Consider the following 21,345-nt stretch of genomic DNA (forward strand, 5'->3'; position numbering starts at 1 on the left):
AATTCAGTTTTGAGGGTGTTTAGCTTGAGACGATTTTCAGTCAGCCAGGTTTGAGTTTTTTGTAGTGGTAAGTTGAGAGATTTGATGCCCTCTAGAGAATGTATCTTTAAATATAGTTGTGTATCATCTGCATACTTGTGATAATGGACGTTTGAAGAGCTGAGAATTTCATTGAGCGGTTCCATGAATAGGTTCCATCTTGTGTTAGCGACTGCGCGTCTCTTTTGTGCGGCCCCATGGCTCCCTGCAGATTCAGGGCTGGAGAGTCTATTCCAGGTAAAGTTTCTGTAGGACAGAGGCGGATGAACAATGCAGTCTCTCTTATTGGGTGGCTCAATGTTGGTATTGCCGAAACACCCCGGTCACTGCTGCCCGTGCTTTCTCCCACCTCTCCTCCAGTGCTGCTGTGGAATCCACGCTGGGGGCTCTCTTCTCACTCTCAGGCCCTTTTATCCCAGCCCTACTATAAATCTGCCACAGTAATGAGTCCCATTGGGTGCTAGCTGAAATATAGGACATGTTTCAGCTCCGTTTCCTTCTGAGCCGAGTCGCAGAAAACAGTCGCTCTTTTATGGCCAGATCATTGCAGCTCTCCTTTTCTCTTACTTCAATACTGCAGTAGGGCCCAGATGAGCATTATCTGGTTCCTGCTTCTGCACTCCAGAGATTGTGGGGTGTCACTTAGCTGTTCTGTGCCCCTAGGTCAACTTGGGGGAGCAGGATTATGATGGATGGGGTTTCGACAACAGGACTCATGTGTCCTAATCCATCGGCTTTACAGCAAATATAAATTTAAAACAAGATTATACATACTTGTAACACAAAATAGTGGAACTCTACATCCTGGTAAATAACAAAAAAGGCTTTGAAGTTTATACAGTGAGGCAACGGTGCATATGTGCTGTTGTGCATGCAAAATACAGTAAACATATGCATGAGTGAAAAACATTGTTTAATAAGTGTTTATTTAACTGCTAAAAATGTAATAGTTATATATCAATAGGAAGATTAGGCAGAGGCCAAAGTATTCATATAGCATGATGCTCATCAGTGCCCTGCCCGAGAGGAAAGCAAAGGTTGAAAGGATTCCAGAGACAACACTTAGCAAGGAGACAAGGCAAGGCAATACCAGGCCAGGCAAAGAGTAACTGAGGCTACTAAACAACACAGGGCAGGAGATAGACAATAACAAGGTATGGTCCAAGTAAAAATTGTATGGTATGTGAGCAAGAGGTCTCTTTGTTGCTTAGAGAAAGCCCTTTAGACTGACACCAGCAGATTACTCTTAACAAAAGGCATACAGTGAAATCAATGTGAGCTATGCTATATGGAGACTGTTGTCAGTGCACAGTAGACCGAGACTGACAACAATATTGAGAGAGGTAAGGATTGCAGGGACCTTGGTGCAACAACATTAGTACCTTTCTTACCTGATCAGAACGGAGACCAAGTCAGAGGTCACACTGAAAACAGATATGGACTGCAGCAGACAGTGGGCTGAATATGGAATTGAACAGAAAACCAGAGTGGAAAAAATAACCAAAATACAGGACAGAGAAGACAGCAATCAGACACGGTAAAAAACAAGACAAGAAATTATACACATGGCTATAGAAATCAATAACAGGAATACATAGATCTAGAGAAGGCTATACCCACCTAACACTGGAACAAGTAATGCCCTGTTGGTACAGGGAACTAGAGCTAGAATTCAGAACAAGGAACTCAATGATGTACCCAACAGGCACAGGAACACGTTATGCCCTGCTAGTTCAAGGGATACAGAACAAGGGCAGACCAGTAAATGAGAACAAGGAATCAGAGGGAACTGCTGCCAACTCAGCGAATTCGTGGTAAGAAGCCAAACAGGGAACACATAAATCAGGATATCAGCCTAGAAAGGAAGGTAAGACTGAGAAACAAATGAAACACATAAAGACCAACACTGCTCAGGACGGCCATAGGAAAGCGTGACACTGCAAAAATCAGAAGTAGAAATCAGGAGCTCTTCTGAAGGTTTCAAGGATTCAGCAGTACAGGCAAGTGGAGAAGAAAGTAGGAGCTCGCAGCAGCAGCAGTCACAGTTCTGGAAGCAGAAGCCAGACCTAAATCCATCATACCAGTTCACAGCAACACAAGGCAATTGGAATTCAGAACAGGTGTGAACTGGCTGCAGCACAGTGCAGGTGAGAGCAGTCAAAGTCCCTCCCCCAGCTTTCTACCTGAAGCAGTGCACAGAGGTTCTAGGAAGCAACAAGTGGGCAGAACAAAATCTAGAGTTCAATATATGGATCACATAGAAGTTTGGTCATATGGTCAGAATTTGTGCAAGGGAGTACATGCACATACTTGAAAAGGAAAGACATAGTTCCAAGTGTAATATGATTCACCAAAGGTCTCCTCTCCATCTCACATGGTAAGTTAAGTTATACAGGTATCATAATGCATTAGTGGTTGATAAGTGAACCGTATGATAGAATCTGGAGTGGATTTGATTTCCAAGAGGGGTTGAACACTTAAGTTCTGCACATGTTCCAAACTAGTATTAACAATGGCAGCAGGCTCACAGAAGGCCTTCAAGTAGCGCCACTCGATGGTAGATCACAGGATCTTGACATACCCGAGGCCAGGAACCTGGCTATCTGATTGGATACCAAAGTGGACCTTGGTGACCAAGTCTCCAATTAACCAAAACATTCTTTCATCAAACATGCTCCTAAGAAGAATCTTCCCCTTTCTCTTCTTTCACATAGAATCAAGACAGCTAATTCCTTTGTATATTCCAGACAAGATTATGGGAAGGCAGTTTAATTAGACAGCTCTAAATCCTGAATCAACAATCACCAAATTATCTTAGTCAGCTTAGGAGGATTGAGTCCACCTCTAACCAGCTACGATCATTTCATTGGGTACCTGTTAGGAAGAGAAATTCTCTACAAAACTGCTTTTCTAATGTTTAAAATGTTCATGATTATCAAAGGAACCCTGCACTCATGGCGCAGGCTGCGCAGTCATGGCAGAGTGTCCAGCACTCTCAGCGGACCTCAGCACTGCAGTTACTCATTTCGGAGGTCCCGCAATGAGTGCAGGGCCCCTGCCACCATGGTGGAGACCCTTTGTGATTTGACCCGACATTTTGAAAATATCTGCAAGGTCACTCTTTAAGATCAAGCAACATAATGATGATGACTGTTTCTCCGGTCAAGTAGTCACATTGTGGACGCCATGCCTTTAGGGCAAGATGTATGACGTTACAACGCATACATTTACATCGCGGTACATTACATTGCGGTTTTTACAACGCAAGTCGTTTACAACTTCGGAGTAGTATAATTTAATATTCCAACTCCAGTCTGCATACAGTAGGGAAGGTGTTGGATAGTAAATTATACTATTCCTTGTCCTAGAGCGCCATCCAGCGCAAGTCGTTTTAACGACTTGGGTTGTGAAAACAGCAATGTAATAGCATTGTGATGTAATCCCCTCATTGTAAATGATGTTTCCCTTTAGGGCATGTGGTTCCAAACATTTGAACTCTATACCACTTAAAATCACACTTGGGAAGGGCTCATGTTCAGAAGAGCACTTAAATCCTGGTTTTCAATAAACAAACCTTTCCTGTTCAGCCTTGCAGAGCAAACTAGCACCACTAAGCTCTATCGGAATGTTTGCTAAACTATATAGATCCCAGCTTTATAAAATAAATAAACAAATCATTTAGGATGAAACACCTTCAAGGAAGTGATCAAAGAAAGAAGGTGTAAGCATAAAGCCCGACCCCAAAAAAGTTTACTATTCTTGAAGCATTTTGAACCATTGTGGACTGATACTTTTAGATATGTTAAGAACAAAGAAATACAAGCAAAAGAGTGAACTAGAAGATGTGGAGGACTAGCTACTTGAGTGAGCATTGACAACAAAATAGACTGCACTGCATTCTCTAATTTGTTATGTGTTTCTGTGCCTTTCATTGAATTGGTGTTTTTAGCACGATGGACATAGCGTTATAGTGCGACAAAAGGCTGGCTTGAATTTCTGATCAATCACGGCCTGCATCAGTCCCTCTGGGTGGATAACTACTGCCACCTGGTTCAGAAGGATGGCAGTACAGCCCCACATGGCTGGATCCAGTGGCACCTTGCTTTCTGCTGTTTTCTGGCAAGGCACCTGGTCTCCACCATGCATGCACACAGAAGATGGTTGCCCTAGAATGGTCGTTTACTCGCAAGCACCAAGGTCAGCCTGCCTACAGTCAGCAGAGTGCAATGCAGCACAATCTTCAGCTCTGTAAGTGGCTAACAGAGTGAGAAACTGCAGAGGAAGATGGGGTGAAGGGGAGAAAAGGAGTGTTTGAGATACTTCAAATACCACTACCCCGTCCACAGAGCTAGAATTGTCTAAATCACAGTCTAATATTTTCAGAATTGAAGCAATTTCCAAATGTAACAATTAACACAATTAATGTTGGTATTCATTGATCTGGTTCTGCTAATAATCCTTGACACACTGATAGGTCTGACTCTCTTTGGACATATGTTAATTGCTTCATGATGTGTCTGTAAACAGAGAAAACTCAGAGAAACACACAAATACTGGCCATTGCTTTGATTTACTCATGAGAAAGTGTTATTCAAAATGTCACTCATTTGACAATAGAATGTTGCTCATAACCTAACCATAACCATAACAGAAACTATAGAAATGTCATATAAGGTATCAGAAGACTTGTCAGTTATGAACTACCCATTTCCTGAGAAGTCTAATTGGCATTTATATGTCAAATGCTTTTGTCCAAATTTTCAACACCCTGAGGCAGTCAGTTAGGGGTTGAAGAAAAAGTAGAATAGCTGTAAACCACCTAGCCCAGATTGCCCCGGTTCATTTAAAGACAGGAAACTCAAACTACCACTTTTCTAGGGATGGAGCCTCAGTCTACTCCACCTGTGGAAGCCCTTGTCCCAGACGTTCTTTCACCAAAAGGACAGCTGGTTCACAGTTGCAGTTGCTGTGTTCTATTTATGGCAAGGCGATAACCACTAAAACCCCACCAGGCAGGCAGAGATGTAAAAGTACAACAAGCAATCTTCTGCCAGGGGGGCAGAAGCTAAACCCTCTACCAACCCAGCATTATTGTGGGCCACCTACCAAAAGGTAAATGAGACCCAGGACTACAACTTCAATTTTGATTTCAAGGGCAATAATTCAGACAATAGAATCCATCCAAGTGAACAGAACTTGAGGAGACGTCCCTGTCATAATGGAAACTCTGGTGATGAGAGATTCGTAGTTCTACATATCCTTTGAAATAGGAAAACTCTGAAGTATTCTTTTTGTGGATGATGTATTCTGTGTTGTTGTGGGCCACTGCCATAGTTTCTGCATATGCAAATGTTTCCTTGATGTCAGTACTCTGCCCATCAAAAGTGTCATGCACCGATCAAAAGGCATCACAAAATAACATAGAACACTATATAGATGTAGGCGGTCCTGGGACTGCCATGGCTTTTTGCCAGTCTGACCTCCTGCATACCAGGCGGTCTGACCCCTGGATTACAATAGGACCGCCTTCTCCACCAAGAGCTGAGCTCTTGCGGTGGCAGCAGTGTGGACAGTGTGGATGAATGGCAGTGGTGCCAGCCACCGCACCATGGTGGCCATTAAGACTTGCCTATTTGCCAACCTTTTTAGGGTGGGGACCCCGCCATGAAAAGGTTTGTGGAAAGGCAGGTTTTGAAGGTGAAATAATGTCTCCAGGGCGAGTGTGCTCTGGAGACATGTTTATGGTGACACCTTTGTGTGCCCCATATGCCATCTGCACTGTTCCTCCTGCAGACCATGATGCAGAGGAACAGTGCACCCAACCATGCAGATGCATTTTTGCATGGCTGCCATTGGCTGTGGCTCTAAACTAGAGACACAGCATTCCACCGATATGACTGCTCCACACGCACACAGCCAGCCCCGCAGTGATATCTCAATATGGCAATCGTGATGCTGCCTGCATATCGGAAAAAACAGCAATTGATGGACAGAATGCATAACAATGTCATACATTTACCCCATTACAGAGATCTGGGCCTAAATCCATCGTTTTTTTGCTCACCATGCCATTACAGTCTGAATCCAGCCATTTGCAAATCTAATCGGTCTTGACCCTGTGCCCAATGGGAACAGTCCTGCCCGAACAGCCAGGCCAGGTCCTCCCTGGACTGGAAACAAGCACCCTAGGACCGGTTTTGGGGTTTCACCCCTCTTCAGCCAGGATAGCCTGACTCCACGTCTGGGCATACTATCCCACTCGGGGTGATAAATGCAGAAACAACAATTGATGGACAGAATACATAACAATGTCAAACATTCACCCCACTACAGAGATCTGGGCCTAAATCCATCGTTTTTTTGACCACCATGCCATTCAAGTTTGAACCTAGCCATATGCAAATCAATCTTGACCCTTTGCCCAATGGGAACAGTCCAGCCCGAACTGCCAGGCCAGGTCCTCCCTGGACTGGAAACAAGCATCCTAGGACCGGTTTGGGGTTTTCACCCCTCCTCAACCAGGATAGCTTGACTCCAGTGGCATAGAGAGCATGGGACCCACGTCTGGGCATTCCTGTTCCCATGAGGCACAGGGTCAAGACTAATTTGCCTCTGGCTGGGTCTAAACCAGTGTGGCATGGTGAGCAAAACATTGATAGATTTGACCCAGATCTCTTGATTAGGGGTGAATGTATGATTTATTCAGCATTCGGTCCATCATTTGTTTGCGTAGCACTTTTCACCCTAAGTGGGATGGGTATGCCCAGATGTGAATCCCTTGATTACTGGGCCACTGGATTTAAGCTAGCCTGGCTGATGAAGGCTAATACACAGAAACCGGTCCCAGGATGCTTGTTTCCGCTCCAAGGAGGACCTGACTTGGCAGTTCTGTCTGGACTGTTCCCATGAGGCACAGGGTCAAGACTGATTTGCATGTGGATAGGTCTAAACCGTGGTGGAATGGTGAGCGAAAGAAAGATGGATTTAACCCAGATCTCTTGACTGGGGTTGAAGGTATGATTTATTCAGAATTCTGTCCAACATTTGTGTGCGTAGCCTGCATATCAGCGGTTTCCCAACAGCCGTGGGCTTGCGGTGATTCTTCCATCTACTAAATGAGGCCTGTAAATATTTGACAAACTCTAGAAGTAGGTCTGAGATTCATTGAAAATATTCAAACCTGTCATACAATTACAGGTTTTTCACAAATCTTCGTTCCTTTTGATTGTAAATATATACTCCTGTTATTACGGAATTAAATGTATCAGGATTTTGCCTAAGCAAAAATTGCTTAAAGTACATCAAAGTCCATCTCAGAATCAACCTGGAAAATTTGCAGAACAAGATGTGATCCAAAATCTTATGTAGTACATTAAACTCAAAACACACTTTAAAATAGCATTATTAATTTTTAAAAAGCGATTTAAGAGGAGATTGATTTATCTTTCATTTAATTATTCATTCAGCGTTTAAATATAGCTGATTATTTTGGTCTAGGTATTTCAGGTCCATGGGTGTTACATAAAAAGTCAAAATTCAAGGTCTACAAAAGGCAAGCACCCAGCATACTTAGTACCTGAAAATGTGGTTAGGTGTGGGAAATGAGGCTAAATATGCAGGAGGTGGTATTTCCACTTTTAATTTGATTTGAGATAAAAGCTGGGGCATAGCACAGGACCTGTAAATCCTAACGTGCAGCCTCTCACTCATTAAATGAGGCCTCCCGCAGCCCAAGGCCCACGAAAGTCTGTGCAGTGCATAAGAGTCCCACGGGCCCCAAACTGTGTTCTGTGCAAAATAGAATACGTTTTAATGCATAAAAGATGGTGCTATTTTGCACCTTTAAATGTGGAAAAGAAGTAACAATGGGATTTCTGCATTGTATTCTCTATTTAATTCTGAATTCACTATAATTTCACTAGTTGTGATAAAGCAATCATCAGAATAGGACCTACAATCTCTCAATAAATATTGTGGATTTTATTGGTGGGTTCAATTGACTGATGTCAGTGACTGAAGCTTCCCCCTCAAATAATTTCTGCTGTTCAGGTCAGGCCGGATGACAATGATGTAACACTTGGGAAGAAATATGCAAACTACAATCCCCATTGAGGATGAGATGATGGTGAAGACCCCCACAGCAACCATGTACTTCCCTTTGGTGTTCTGATAGGATGGGAGGAACAGTGTCCAGACGGTTAAGAAGGTCACCATGCTGAACGTGATGAGCTGAGCCTCATTGAAGCTGTCAGGCAACTTTCTTGCTTTAAATGCAATAAGAAAACTGGTGATGGCCAGAAGTGCCATGTACCCAAGGACACACCAGAAGGCTGTGGGAGAGCCTTCGTTACATTCAAGTATGACCTTCCAGGTCTGGGACTTCATATTCTTTTCAGCATAGGGATGGAAGAAGGCCAACCAGACTGTGCAGATCAGAGCTTGAATAAGTGTGCAAACAAAGACTATCATGGTTGGTATCTTAGGGCCAAGGCCACTTCTCAAGGGCGTGTTTGGGTGGGTGGCTTGGAATGCCATCAGCACCAGGACAGTTTTGGCCAGCAAGCAAGAAATGCACATGACAAAGAGGATGCTGAACGTGACCTGGCGAAGCATGCAGGTAATGTCAGTAGGACGTCCTAGGAAGAGCAACGTGCTTAGAAGGCAGAGTGACAAGCTAATTAGAAGAAGGTAGCTCAGACCCAGATTGTTTGCCTTGACTATTGGGGTTTCTCGGTGCTTGAAAAAGACTGCAAAGATTGTGATGACAACCATGGTACTGGCTGTGGCCACAGAAATCAAGATGAAACCCAGGGGCTCTTGGATAGAGAGGAACTCCACATATTTCAGGACACAGCGATCCCTTTTCTCGTTAGACCACTGGTCATCTGGGCACTTCATGCAGTCAGGTGAATCTAGAACAAGAGAAAGATGCCAATGAGACATGGTTTGGGGTTTGAGTGGAAATATTCTGCACTCACCCTTCCATCGTGTTACAGTTAAAGTTCTGTCAACAGTGATCTGAGTGAGGTGGCAAGGCATGGAAAACAGCCAGGGTCTTTTACAGAAATGTCATTTGTGTACAGCAGGCTTCCTCAATGAGTAGCTTGTGAGCAATGGGTAGCTCTTCAGGCACCTGTATGTAGCTCTCCTGTGTGGAGCTCAGTCCAATAAATTGGAAATTGAAACACGTGTATTCGAGATTATGTTTGAAGAAAAGTAGTTGAATTTCCAAAATATTTGTAAGGATAATATTTGAGTGACAAAATATGTGACATTGAGGACTTATCACTCATAATATGTCCTTGGTGCCAGGGACCTTGCAGCTGTGGCTGCTATGTGTTACTCAAGTGGAGGCCTTTACAATTGATAAAGCCCTTTTTACATTACTACTGGCGATCCATCCTGATGCACTGAGGTGGTCACTGCTGACAATCTTGCGGGTATAACTACAAACCTAACACGAGCACCACTATTGCCAACCTATTTCTACTTGGATCCTAAATGATCGCTCGAATTACTGAAAAAAACAGTAACTCTCAGGAATTTCTTTTTCCGGAATAAATCCAATGATTTTTATTAATTTTTCATTAGAACCACCAATTAAATGGTAACAAATTTTTTCTATTTTTAGTGCAAAACAATACTTTTTTAACTCCACATCACATATAAAAAGACATAATCATCCAACATAACGGCTTTCACTCAAAACACTCATACACAACTGCACATCAATATATACAACGATCTATTTTCTACAACTGTACAACATTATTTACAATTTCATGGTTAGAGAAAACGTAGCACTGGAAAATACAAATAAAGAGGTTTGTATGATTTAAATTCAATCCGATATTCCTAATGCTTGATAGGGGGGTCTACGCGTTTCGATAACCCCTTGGTGTGGGGAAATCTCATCAGGACCATGTGCCTCTTAGGTGCTTGATTTTCTTTTTAGAAGATGTAAATATATTTCAAAACACCGAAGTTGACCGCAATTGCAGGAAGTGGAGATTTTTGGGCGTGAACGTCAGCCGGAGGTGAATTCCGGGCTCTTGGCGGCGGGTCTTCCCGCTGCTGTTTAGCTTTGAATTAGGATGGAACTGACTCAATCAGGGTTTCCACGCTGTCTAGCCTCTGTCAGTCGATGCGGGGGCCAGCGCCAACTGCACAACTGACAATCTTGCGGGAGCAGGCCACCAGTACCTATATCGAGCAGCTGGATGAACATGGAGCCTACCAGAACTAATTTATGGGGCACAGCAGGTATTTTCTCTCATCAGATTTTGACACAGAGCAAAATAGAGTAAAGCACAACAGGGGGAAAAAGGAGAAAGATGGATAAACAGTGACAAAGAGAGAAAGAAGGGATGGAAAAGAACCCAAAAGGGTAAGTCAATCTGACAGGGAATGTCAGGTGATGGATTAAAAAGAAATGAGGTTTAATCAAGACTACACAACCTTAGTATTTGGCTCCCCAACCTTTGATAGTACAAGCCATGGGTTTCTCAGCAAAACTTTTGTTTTAAAAAAACATTATTTTTTTTCCATTTTATAACAAAATATAAAAAAAACTAGGCAGTAGCAGTGGTATGTACAGTGGGTACTATACACATAAAAAGCATATACAGTGTTGCATACAGGATTATAATTATGGGCACCAGAAACAAGAGGCTCCACAGCATGATATCGTGTTTCACTCCATAGGGCGAATACCTCCCTCCCCCTCAGCATGTCCTGATACAGACCCACACACCCAAACTTTCCTTCAACTATCATCAATCTTATCACAGTCTGAAGAGGACTCATCCAATGTTGGTTTCAGGAGGGCATGGCATAGAGCTCTGCAGTCTGTTAGATCCTCTGCTAGTTTGTCATTGCATCTATGCAACCTCATACAAAGTTCTTCTGCCAGTGACCATTCCATTATGTCCCTGTGCGAAGGTGCTTTCTCAGGCTCCCTTTGACCCATCATGTAATGGCGACCCGATGTCTAGCCAATACCAATGCCAAGTGGAAAGATTTGTAGGGCAGTTTCCTCCCCTTTGGTCACTTAACATTGCCTTACAAACAACACTGCATTGAGTGTATCATGTGTAATTGCGTGGTCGTGAGAATGTCAGCCATGACCTGGCACCAAAAGACCTGTAGCAAAGGGCTGTGCCAGGCTAAGTGTAAAAGGTTGGCACCAACTGTACCACATCTGTGACAGCTATTGGGACATGTCTATGTACTAACTAGAAACAAGCATTGCTGGAGACAGGGTGTGTTAGTTCATTAACTCATGTCCATTTCCTGTTGAATAGTGCTATGTTGAGGTCCACATCCCATATCAACGTGCATGGAGAAGGTCCCAATGGTCTCGGCCTACATTCCTCTATACAGTAGGGATATTAAGTGATATCCTGTGCCACAGGTTAACAGGACCCTGAGTGTTTATGTGGGGCCGGGGATCACAGGGTATGAAGCCCAGGAGTTCGTCGCGACATTCGGCAGGCTAGCATGTTGAAAGAATTGACCAGGGCCAAGCATGAATTCCCAATGTGCTCCTCAAAAGTGATAAACGTTTCTCCGGGATACAAGTTCTGAGCAAAACTTTGGGCCACCACACTCATTCTTTTATAAATTAAGCACTGGGGTGTAGAAGAATTGTATGTGTTCTTAATGTTGTGCATCATAAACAGTGGTAAACAAAAAAAGAGTGTCTAGGGAAATAGGTTTTGCCACAGTGGGGAGCAACAAACTCAAGCTTATGAGACGACCTCACTGGGACGTTTAAAGAAAGCCCTCACTCACCACCTAGTGATGACATGCTTCATCATCGGGCTTCACCTAAGAGACCGAATGTCTCTTTGGTGTGCTGCAACGCCAGAATTACTGCGGAGCGGGATAGTGAGTAAAGGGCGTGTTGAGTGAATTCTAAATTAGTGAGTGATGAGGGTATTAAAAAAGGTCAGTAGTGTATCACAATGAAAATTTTATTCTATGACCACTAAAGACAATGATTAAAATAATGTGTATGGAAGCAGTCCACATTAAGTTGAGTGGAGGATTCCTATGCATCATAAACAGTGTGCAGAATGCATTTTTTCACAACATTTCAGATATATATACATACTCAGTGATGTTGCTTTTGAAAAAAAAGATATATGATGCCTATAGTGTGTTTTTCTGATGTATATTTACTAGGCCTTAGTTTAAATACAAACACCATCTTTTACAAGAGTGGAGTCGCCCTTCTCATTCATGCTGCCTCCCTACAGCCCAGAGACTCTCCTCACTGTCAAGCTGAAAAGTGCTGGTTTATTTCCACTGTTATTGTTATTCTGCTCTCAATGAACTCTTCCAAGTTCAGCCACTGCCCAAAACATTTTCCACGGTCTTTCCTCTGGTTCGCTGTGCCTATCCATTCATATAACACATTATAGTTTATGTATCTAGTCATGTTCTAGCATCTCTGGATGGCATTAGCGTAGAGGGTCCTAAATATTTATTCATGTAGTGCGTTAGTGCTCAGGTGTTAAGCTAATGTGATGTTTATTTGCTGTATATGTGCTCTGATTTGCTGATGAAATGCTACATTTGCTCACACCACAATAAGTCTGTGGATTCTATAATATCGTATGCAAACATTATTTATAAAAACCCTTGATTATGAAGGTGGGCCAGGCGACTCTCTTTTTCTACGAGGGATGCTGTTCATTACTCTCCCAATTTTTACTGTCTGGTTTTTGCATTCTCTGTATACCCTGTGTTGAGACCCTTCATTGATCCCTCTCCTTTGTTCCAGGGATGATTTTTTTTGACTGCAGGGGCTCCATCTACAATTGGGAGAGGAAGCAGAGTGTTGCCATAACTTGCTCTGCCAACTACCACTCTTTTCTACACATGGATCTTAACACATGCTTAACCCTGCAGTATCCCTTTTTAAGGTGCAACCCTCCTACATCACTATCTCCTTCAGGGATGCCGGATGCCAAAAACTAATTACATAAACAACTCGATTTTTCAGAAAATAGTTGCCACTGGCCATAATGGGCCATTGCCTGTGCCTACTTCATAAAAAAAGTCAGCAGTTACATTTGACTTCCTGGTGGCAGACTTGAAAGCCCTGGAGGTCACCATGGATGTAGGGGAAGCATCGACCTCCTCCACCAATCAAGAAATAAAATTATCAATACAGAACTTGATTCAGATCTTAAATATGCATACAGAACAATGCCTCATGGCCTTGGAAAACAGGAATGCTATTATGCCAGATTGGGGTGATGAACTTTGGAGTCTTCGGAGGAAGGTCTTAGACTTGTCAACAGGAAGAGGAGGAAAAACATCAGGATCCTAGGACTCCCAGAATTGCATGGGGCATTGAATCTGATCACCTTTCTATCATAGGTTTTACCCACAATCATGGGGTTGAAATTCCACCCACCACAAGTGTTTCAAAGGTTACATATAGTATGTTTGAGAAATTGGCTTGCAGGCTGACCCCCTGTACCTGTCACAGTCTGCCTATTATGACTCCAACATGTCCAAGCTTTACCGGAGGCCTCAAAGTGCTCTGTTCAATTTGATTACAAAGGTAATTCTATCTCTCTGGTGGCAGGTTACGCATACAATACCAATATTCTGAGGAAAATGTGTTAGCCCTATGGTCCTAATAATACATTTGGTATAGCTTCCTTAAATCCTCACAATAGACAAGCCAACCCGCAAATTCACTGATCCTGAAGAACATGAGAAATTTCTCTCAAATCAGTCTCTATAGGTTTCACTCTCAGGGACTTATAAAGGAGAATGGCTGTTACAGAAGAATTTCTCTTGGATTTGGATGACACCTCCACGGACACAAATTCTCACATACAGGAGACCTCACTACTTCATGGGGATGTTACTGCTAATCTAGTTGGTACGAAAGTGAAGCGCTACTGTTCATTATAAATGGTAGTTTGGGGGGGGCATTTAATGAATGTGAAATTGTGTTTTCAACTTTTTAGGAAACCGTTCGTGAGTGATTGTATTATACCTGCATTTCCTGTTTTTTTTCTCAAACTTGCCGCCTAATTTTGCACATTGGCGGTTCCCGTCAGTTAGAGTAGATTCACAATCTTTTGATAATCATGTTTTAGTCTTTGGAGACTATAAAATCCGCAGGCTGGTGCGACTTCCCGCAATGAGTGCGCCAAAGACAAGACTGTCTGTGTATATTCATGCTCTGACCATGCTTAGTGCCAGCCATGCTGCCGGTGGGAATCCATCGCATCATGCTAGATTAGCCACACCCATAATGAACGTTTGCAAATTAGTGAGCTGGCCTCTTCACCTCCCCTTGCTGTCATGGTGAATCCAATATGTAATTCTATTGGAGTTGGCCGCTTTGGTATATTTAAATGCTGTTTGCTGAATGCTAGATCTCTGCCAATACTAGCTATTGATGAGGTAGTACCGCCCTGAGTTCTTCCAACCTCCTGATTCCGAGTAACTCTGTCCCACTCATGACCGAGCAAGATAGACCTGCAATGCACTGCTGTTGAAGAAGAAGTAGAGAACCAGAATTGCAGTATTTTGCATAGGTTTTCATTTGTTAACTAAAGTGACTGTTCTGGTCTCTGAAGAACCAGATAAAAGGAGAGGACCCCGCAAGTGTGAAAGGGAAAATCATCTGCAGGAAAAAAATGATTACTCGTCATTCAGGGCCCAAATATTGCAAATCATCTCAAGCACACTTCCAAATTAGAGTTCAACACCCTCTCTCACTGTCTTCTACCATGTCACGTGGCCGATAGGGACATTGTCGACATCGCAAAGTTAGCATGAGCCCGGAAGCCTTGATGCAGCTTCTGCACACGTTACCACATGGCTTTATTTTTGTAAGACTATGTTTATGCCTTTCGCATAAGAACCATCTGCTTTGTTCGTTCTCTGCCTGTTCCTGGAGTTCCTGTTCCTGGAGTTTAGCTTATTTGTATTTGTTGCAAAGATAGAAGTTCAACACAAAATAATTGAAAAGTTCAATGGGTCCACTGCCATACTCAGTCCAGGAAGTAGAGTTCATCCTCAAACTCAGGTGGTTCACCCAGAAGTTGGTCAATGAACACACCTGAATTTGACCAATCCTCCTCCTCTGTTTTTTTTGCTATTGGAGCAGACCATTTGCATATAGCCAAAGTTTGGCACTAGGCAGGAAGGTAAGTTGGACTGTTTCCTACCCCTGGGGAATGTCAAGGCGGCCTAGTTTCCCAACACGTAGGCCAGTATAAGTGCACCGCAAAATAGCAATGCTCAAAATGTGGGCCACCAAACCCCCCTCCTGTTCCACAGGCATCTGTTGTTTACAGAGCACAACATGCCACCTCCCTTTGTTCAAAATGAAGCTTCCCAGTGCTGAGTGTAGTGTGCTAAAAATGGATTTGAGAATGTGAACAAGAAGGTTATGAAAAAAGTACAGTAACCTAGGCAGCATCAACTTTTTCTCTAATGATACACAGCCCTGCACTGTGAGTGGCAGTGTACTCCAGACCGCCATCTGGGGGAGTAACAAGGCAAACAGGATATAGCCAAATTCACTGCTAGGCCTGAAGCAGCATACCAGTCCCACAATACAGTCTGTATACCATCTATGCCTTCCCTGATGTTCCGTAAATATATATTAACACATCATCTGCATACAACAAGACAACATCTATATCGCCATGCAGTGGAATGCCCCATGCTTGACCCTGTTGCATAAGTCTGTCATCCAGGTGCTCCATTTCTAAGGTGAAAATCATAGTGGACAACAGGTAGCCCTGTCTTGTCCCCCTGCTCACTGAAAAGAGAGGGGAAGTGCTCTGACTAATTTTAACTGGAGTCGTAGCTTCGGTGTACAGGAGAGGAATGAGACCCGGTAGTCTACCTATGATGCCAAACGCGGTCAAGCTCAAGAATAGGTACTCCCAGCCCAGCGTGTCAAAAGCTTTCACCAGATCCAGTTTCATACACACAACATAAGGCCACAGACCCAAGAAACACCTGATGTACGCTGTAGATATCAAGAGTGGTGGACCTCTCAGGCACAAAGCTTTTTTGGTCAGGCTGTACCAGGCTGTACCAGTTGCAGCATGTGTACATATAATTGTTCTGCTCCGGTCTTACTCAGCACTTTAAAGTCAGACCCCAGCATAGACAGTGGCTGGTAAGAGGCAACTTCCATGGGGTACTTGTCTGGCTTTGGGAGAGATGTCAAGAGAGACTCTGGCATTGTTGGTGCGAGTTGTCCCTCCGACTGTGCTTCCTAATATAATGACTGTAAGTTGGGGACAAGATGAGACTTGTATGCCTTATAGAGTTTGATAGGGAAGCCATTGAGCCCTGGGGTTTTACTAGTCGGTGCCCCTTGATTGCTCACTATACTTCCTATAATGTAAGAGGAGCATTGAATTCTTTTCTATCTAAATTTCTTTTTTTTTTTTTTTGTATGTTCTTATATAGCGCTCGAATCACCCGGAGGCATCTCGGCGCTTGCCTTGGGAACCCGTCCTGGCTTTTTCCCTGTGAGATAGCCCCTACAGGGCATCCCCAAGGTGAAAGCCAGGCATCCCGCCGCGGGGGGGCCGTTGTGGAGATTAAGCAAGCTTAATGCCCAGAGTTGCAGAGTGAGAACCCATGATTAGGGCAGGCACCGGGGCGAGAATTATCGAGTCCGTGGACATTTGAGCTCAAGACCCTGCCGCGTCGGGAATTGAACCCTGGTCTCGGGTCTGACCTCTGCTCCAGGGTCTGCCTGCTCTAACCAGTGAGCCACACTTCTCCAAGTCGCTTTATGGGGTGTCACTGTGGCAAGGAATTGGCTTATGGCATCGCATAGATCCACTAGTGAGGGGGTGATATAAGGATTGGAAATATGTAGTAAATACATTATGTATGCCCACTTTATTTGGGGCCAACTGCCCAACAGGAGTTCTGATCAGTGTAATTGGTATAGCTGGATTGGTGTTGTGCAGAATCCCGGATAATTACTAACCTGATTTATTCCCATCTCAGTGCATATTTACTTGATACATGAAGATATCTAGACAGTGCCACTGTTCAATTAGTTGGGCATGGTGTCCTAGAGTTTCTATTAGTGATTTAAAATTTGCAGTCAACTGAAGCTGCAGGCTCCAATGTGTTTACTGACACCTCAACTCAGGACAAATCTTTCTGCAGTGTTGCCCTCACCACCACAACTGCCTGAATACAATGAAATTGAACTGCAAACTTGATCCCTTCCCAGTCTATTTATTTAGAGGTGGATGTACCCCAATTTTCTGACATGCAGAGGGACAGAGACTCGGCTGTCAAATCCCAAAACACTAGGTCCTCAGAATGGCAGGCTGCAATCGTCAGGTAGGGACCAGAAGTTGTGACCGCTCACAGTTCCAGCTGTAGCTGTAGGGGACTATGGTCAGAGAAGATCTCTCCTAAATTCTCAGCACCCAATGCAAGAAGCCTAGTGGCTGGGCCACAGAGCATCCTATCTAATCTGACATAAAAATTATGCGGGCCGAGCAATCAGAGAACTCTCTGGAGTCTGGGTGCAATGATCTACAACAATCCATTAAAGACCAGTGTTGCAGCCATTGGAAAAGGTGAGCCGCAGATGTCACTGCTTCAGAGTTTGGGAGTGCTGGATGCAAGCGATCCAATTGTGGATAGAGCACACAGTTGAAGTCCCCACCAAGCATCCACAGAATGTGGACCCATTTAGTAGTGTATGATTATCACTTAAGGAAGTTTGGTTGAGCCATATTGGGGCAATATATGCTTCCCAGCAGAGATGCCCTGCCATCCAATAATTGCCCTTCCACAAGCACATAGTGACCATCGGGATCAATCTCAGACCCTATAAAGTGGAACGGGACCCCTGGCCAAACCCAGATCAGGGCACCATGTGTGAAGCCATTGTTCCTGCCAGTATTTTTGTAATCTAATATCCTCCCTGCCTGCTAGTGCTAATGCCATGAACATTCCATGTGATAGTGCCCACCTTAGTCATCCCAAAAATAAAGCATGAGGGTAAACTCCATGCAAGTAAGCATAAATTTGGTATTCAATTCAAAGTAGAAGTATAGTGCACCTCATGACTCTACAAACTGTAATAACAGAATCCACAACCCCAGAACATGTAGTTGCACAAAGAACTAAGAAATGTTCCCATGGAGTGGATGCCATTGCTCCTAAGTGTACACTCATACACACTGAAGTCACCTAGGAGTTAACCAAGAGGGGCAGCCAGCTTGTCCGTAGCACCATGTCCTCGAGACAGGCTTCAGGGAATATACAGAGCTTGTCCCTTTGGGAGTCTCATTGCTTCGCAATCTATAGTAGCAAGAATCAGGAGTCCATATATAGCAGACTCTCAGACTGGGGGCATGCAAGATGGGGGTCACTTCGCTATCACACTATCTCCTCCACCATCTGCGGCATAACATCCCGTAATACCACTCAGTCTACACTATTAGTGGAGTGAGCGGATTTCAGATCAGATGCACAGTCCTACGAGACATTAACCAATGGCAATCGATAGACAGCCCACAGGTTAACTGCTGCTGTCAGGGCCTGAGCCTGTTCCTACCTGGCCTGCTCTGGGGTAGGGGCCCCGTGAACCTCCACTTCACTGGAATCATGAGCCATACGATTCCCATGGTGCGGGCGGGGTTGTACGCCACGAGATTGAAGGCGTAGTGGAAGTTTCATGTCACTGGTGCGCAACCCAGTCCCAAGCATCCCCAGGCTCTGAGAAAAAATCGCTCTTGTGGCCAACCATAACTTTCAGTTTGGCTGGGAAGAGCAGCAAGTAGTGGAGGTCAATCTGCTTGAGCTTTCGTTTAACCCCTAGAAAAGAGGCTCTGCGACATTGCTTCATCATGGCGTAATCATTAAGGATAAACACCTATGTATTTTGATTATAGAGTGGTGTGTGCTCTCTAGTGGGTTGCCATATTGTGTCTTTTTCTCTATAGTACATTAAAAGCACCACTACAAGTCGAGGGAGGGGCCCGCTGGAGGCTGCCGCTCCTGGACCCGGTGGGCGCACTCAATTAAGAAGTGGGCAGACAGCCGTTTGGAAGCCACCTTCTGCCCCCCAGGATGATAGCCAGGCCTTGTCAAACTGCACAGTATCAGTACCCTTTGCCTCCTTTAGTAAGCGGATTCCTGCCTCTGGGCATCCAGCTCCTGCAACTTTGCGGTAAGAGAGCAGACCTGGCCCACCAGTTCCTTCACATCAGATGCAGTTCTGTGAATTCCTGTTCAGAATGGGTGAGGTTGTCAGTTATTTTCACTGATCTTCACTTACTGGTCCCAGTTCAATCACCATAGCATCCAAATTAGTAAGCATTTCTTTTAATCCAGTTTAAGATCTGTGGGCATCTCTTATGAGGGTGGAGAAGGGACCAGAACACAGCCAGAGCTGCCCATCACTTCCTGCTGCTGCTGTGATCCTGTATCTCCTCTGCGTCCCATGGTGACAGCTCTACTACCAAGCAGCCGAGCTCAGGTCAGTCATGCCGGGAGGGGCAGCAGAGGCAATGGACAACCAATTCTGACCCTCCAGTCTCCCACACTCCCAAGTGATGTGACGGCACGAGCAGTGCAAACACAAGGAGATGATGGACGGAGCGCTGATATTTTTCAGCCACTCGCCCCCAGTCCCAGATCTGGGTTGAATCCATCATCATTCTTTAGCTCACTTTACCTCAGTTCATACCCAGCTATATGCAAACCAGACAAGACCGTGTGCCTCATGGGAACAGTCCTGGCTGAACTGCCAAGCCAGGTCTTCACTGAACAGGAAATAAGCATCCTAGGACCACTTTCGGGGTAAGACACCTCATCAGCCAGGCTAGCTTGAATCCAGTGGCAAAGTGAGCAAGGGACCCATGTCTGGACATACCCTGCCAACTTAGGGCGGACAAAGCAAACACAAGGAGACGATGAATGGAGCACTAAAACTTTTCAGACACTCACCCCCAGTCACAGATCTGGGTTAAATCCATCATCATTCTTTATCTCACTTCACCACCTCAGTTCAGACCCAGCTATATGCAAACCAGTCGTGACCCTGTTCCTCATGGGAACAGGCCAGCCTGAACTGCCAAGCCAGATCTTCCCTGAATTGGAAACAGGATCCTGGGACCGTTTATGTGGTAACACTCCTCATGAGCCAGGCTAGCTTTAATCCAGTGGCAAAGGGGCATATGTATAAAAAAAAGCGAGCTGCGATTCTCAAAATGCACATTTTTGCGAATCGCATTTTGAGAATCACAAACCACAAAGTAAATAAAAAGTTGCAAACAATTTGCGATTTTCAAAAATTCTCAGAATTCACTGCGAATCCCGTATTAGTGATTCCTTATTTGCAAATTCGCAAATAAAGAATCGCAAAAATAAGGAATCTGCAACTCAAGTGCAGCTTGATGACATCACACCCAGGAAGTGGGAGTGCCATGCTGCAGCTAATTGCCTGAGGCTGAGTCAGAGGCTGTGAGGAAAGGCAGAGAAGTAAGCACAGCATTTCCAAACACCAACAATTGATCTCCAGGAGAAAGAGAAGGACAAGGAGGGGGCAGTAAGAAAGAGAAAGCATAAGTTCAGTGAGAGGGAGCAGAGGTGCTGATTGAGGAGATGGTAGTCAGCCATGAACTAGTATTTGGCAAAAAGACACTCTGTGTCCCAGAGTCCAGAAAGAGGAAAATCTGGATGGATATCGAGGCGAAAGTAAATGCTGTTGGTGTGACCCAGCGCACTGCTGAGGAGCTGAGGAAGAGATGGCACGATATGCGCCAAAGGTCCAAGGAGAAGGTGGCAAAAAGGCTGTCGGAGGCCAAGAAGACTGGTGGGGGAACACCAACTGCAACCGAGTCAACACCCCACGAGGATTTGGTGGAGTCCAACCTCCTGCCTGAGAGCATCAGTGGTGTGGCCAACATAGGCAGCTCTGACCCTGCAAACACCAGCCAAGGTAAGATGCATGCCAAATGCAGCCGCACACATCACCATCCCATTCACACACTCAGGAATGCACCAAACACAAAGTACTCATGGTACTCCGGTCCACTTTTTCCAGCACACACAGCAATGCATCATGGGGCAATGAGACATAGAAATGTTGAAGCAGTATGGGAAATCCTCTAATGGCAAAAAGTGATAGATAGCAGTTAGCCAATACAAATTGAGAAAAACGTTATTGAGTGAGAAATGCAGACCATGTCACAAAATTAAAATGTGCCTTTTCATCCACAGCACAACCTGGGACACATGATGACAGTGCAGGAGCTGAGGAGGTGAAAC

General features: G+C 44.4%; 1 protein-coding gene across 1 annotated transcript in view; it reads right to left on the bottom strand.

Annotated features, from left to right (window-relative positions):
- Positions 1-8,031: 8,031 nt before the first annotated feature.
- The window catches only part of LOC144797984 (extracellular calcium-sensing receptor-like), a 69,361-nt gene continuing 56,047 nt past the window's right edge, over positions 8,032-21,345 (bottom strand). The window contains exon 6 of the mRNA XM_078668784.1: positions 8,032-8,931. Coding sequence (XP_078524910.1) covers positions 8,032-8,931 — 900 coding nt within the window. The remainder of the gene's footprint in view (positions 8,932-21,345) is intronic.

This window comes from Lissotriton helveticus, chromosome 12 (assembly GCF_964261635.1).
Source record: "Lissotriton helveticus chromosome 12, aLisHel1.1, whole genome shotgun sequence".
In the NCBI taxonomy this organism is placed as follows: Eukaryota; Metazoa; Chordata; class Amphibia; order Caudata; family Salamandridae; genus Lissotriton; species Lissotriton helveticus.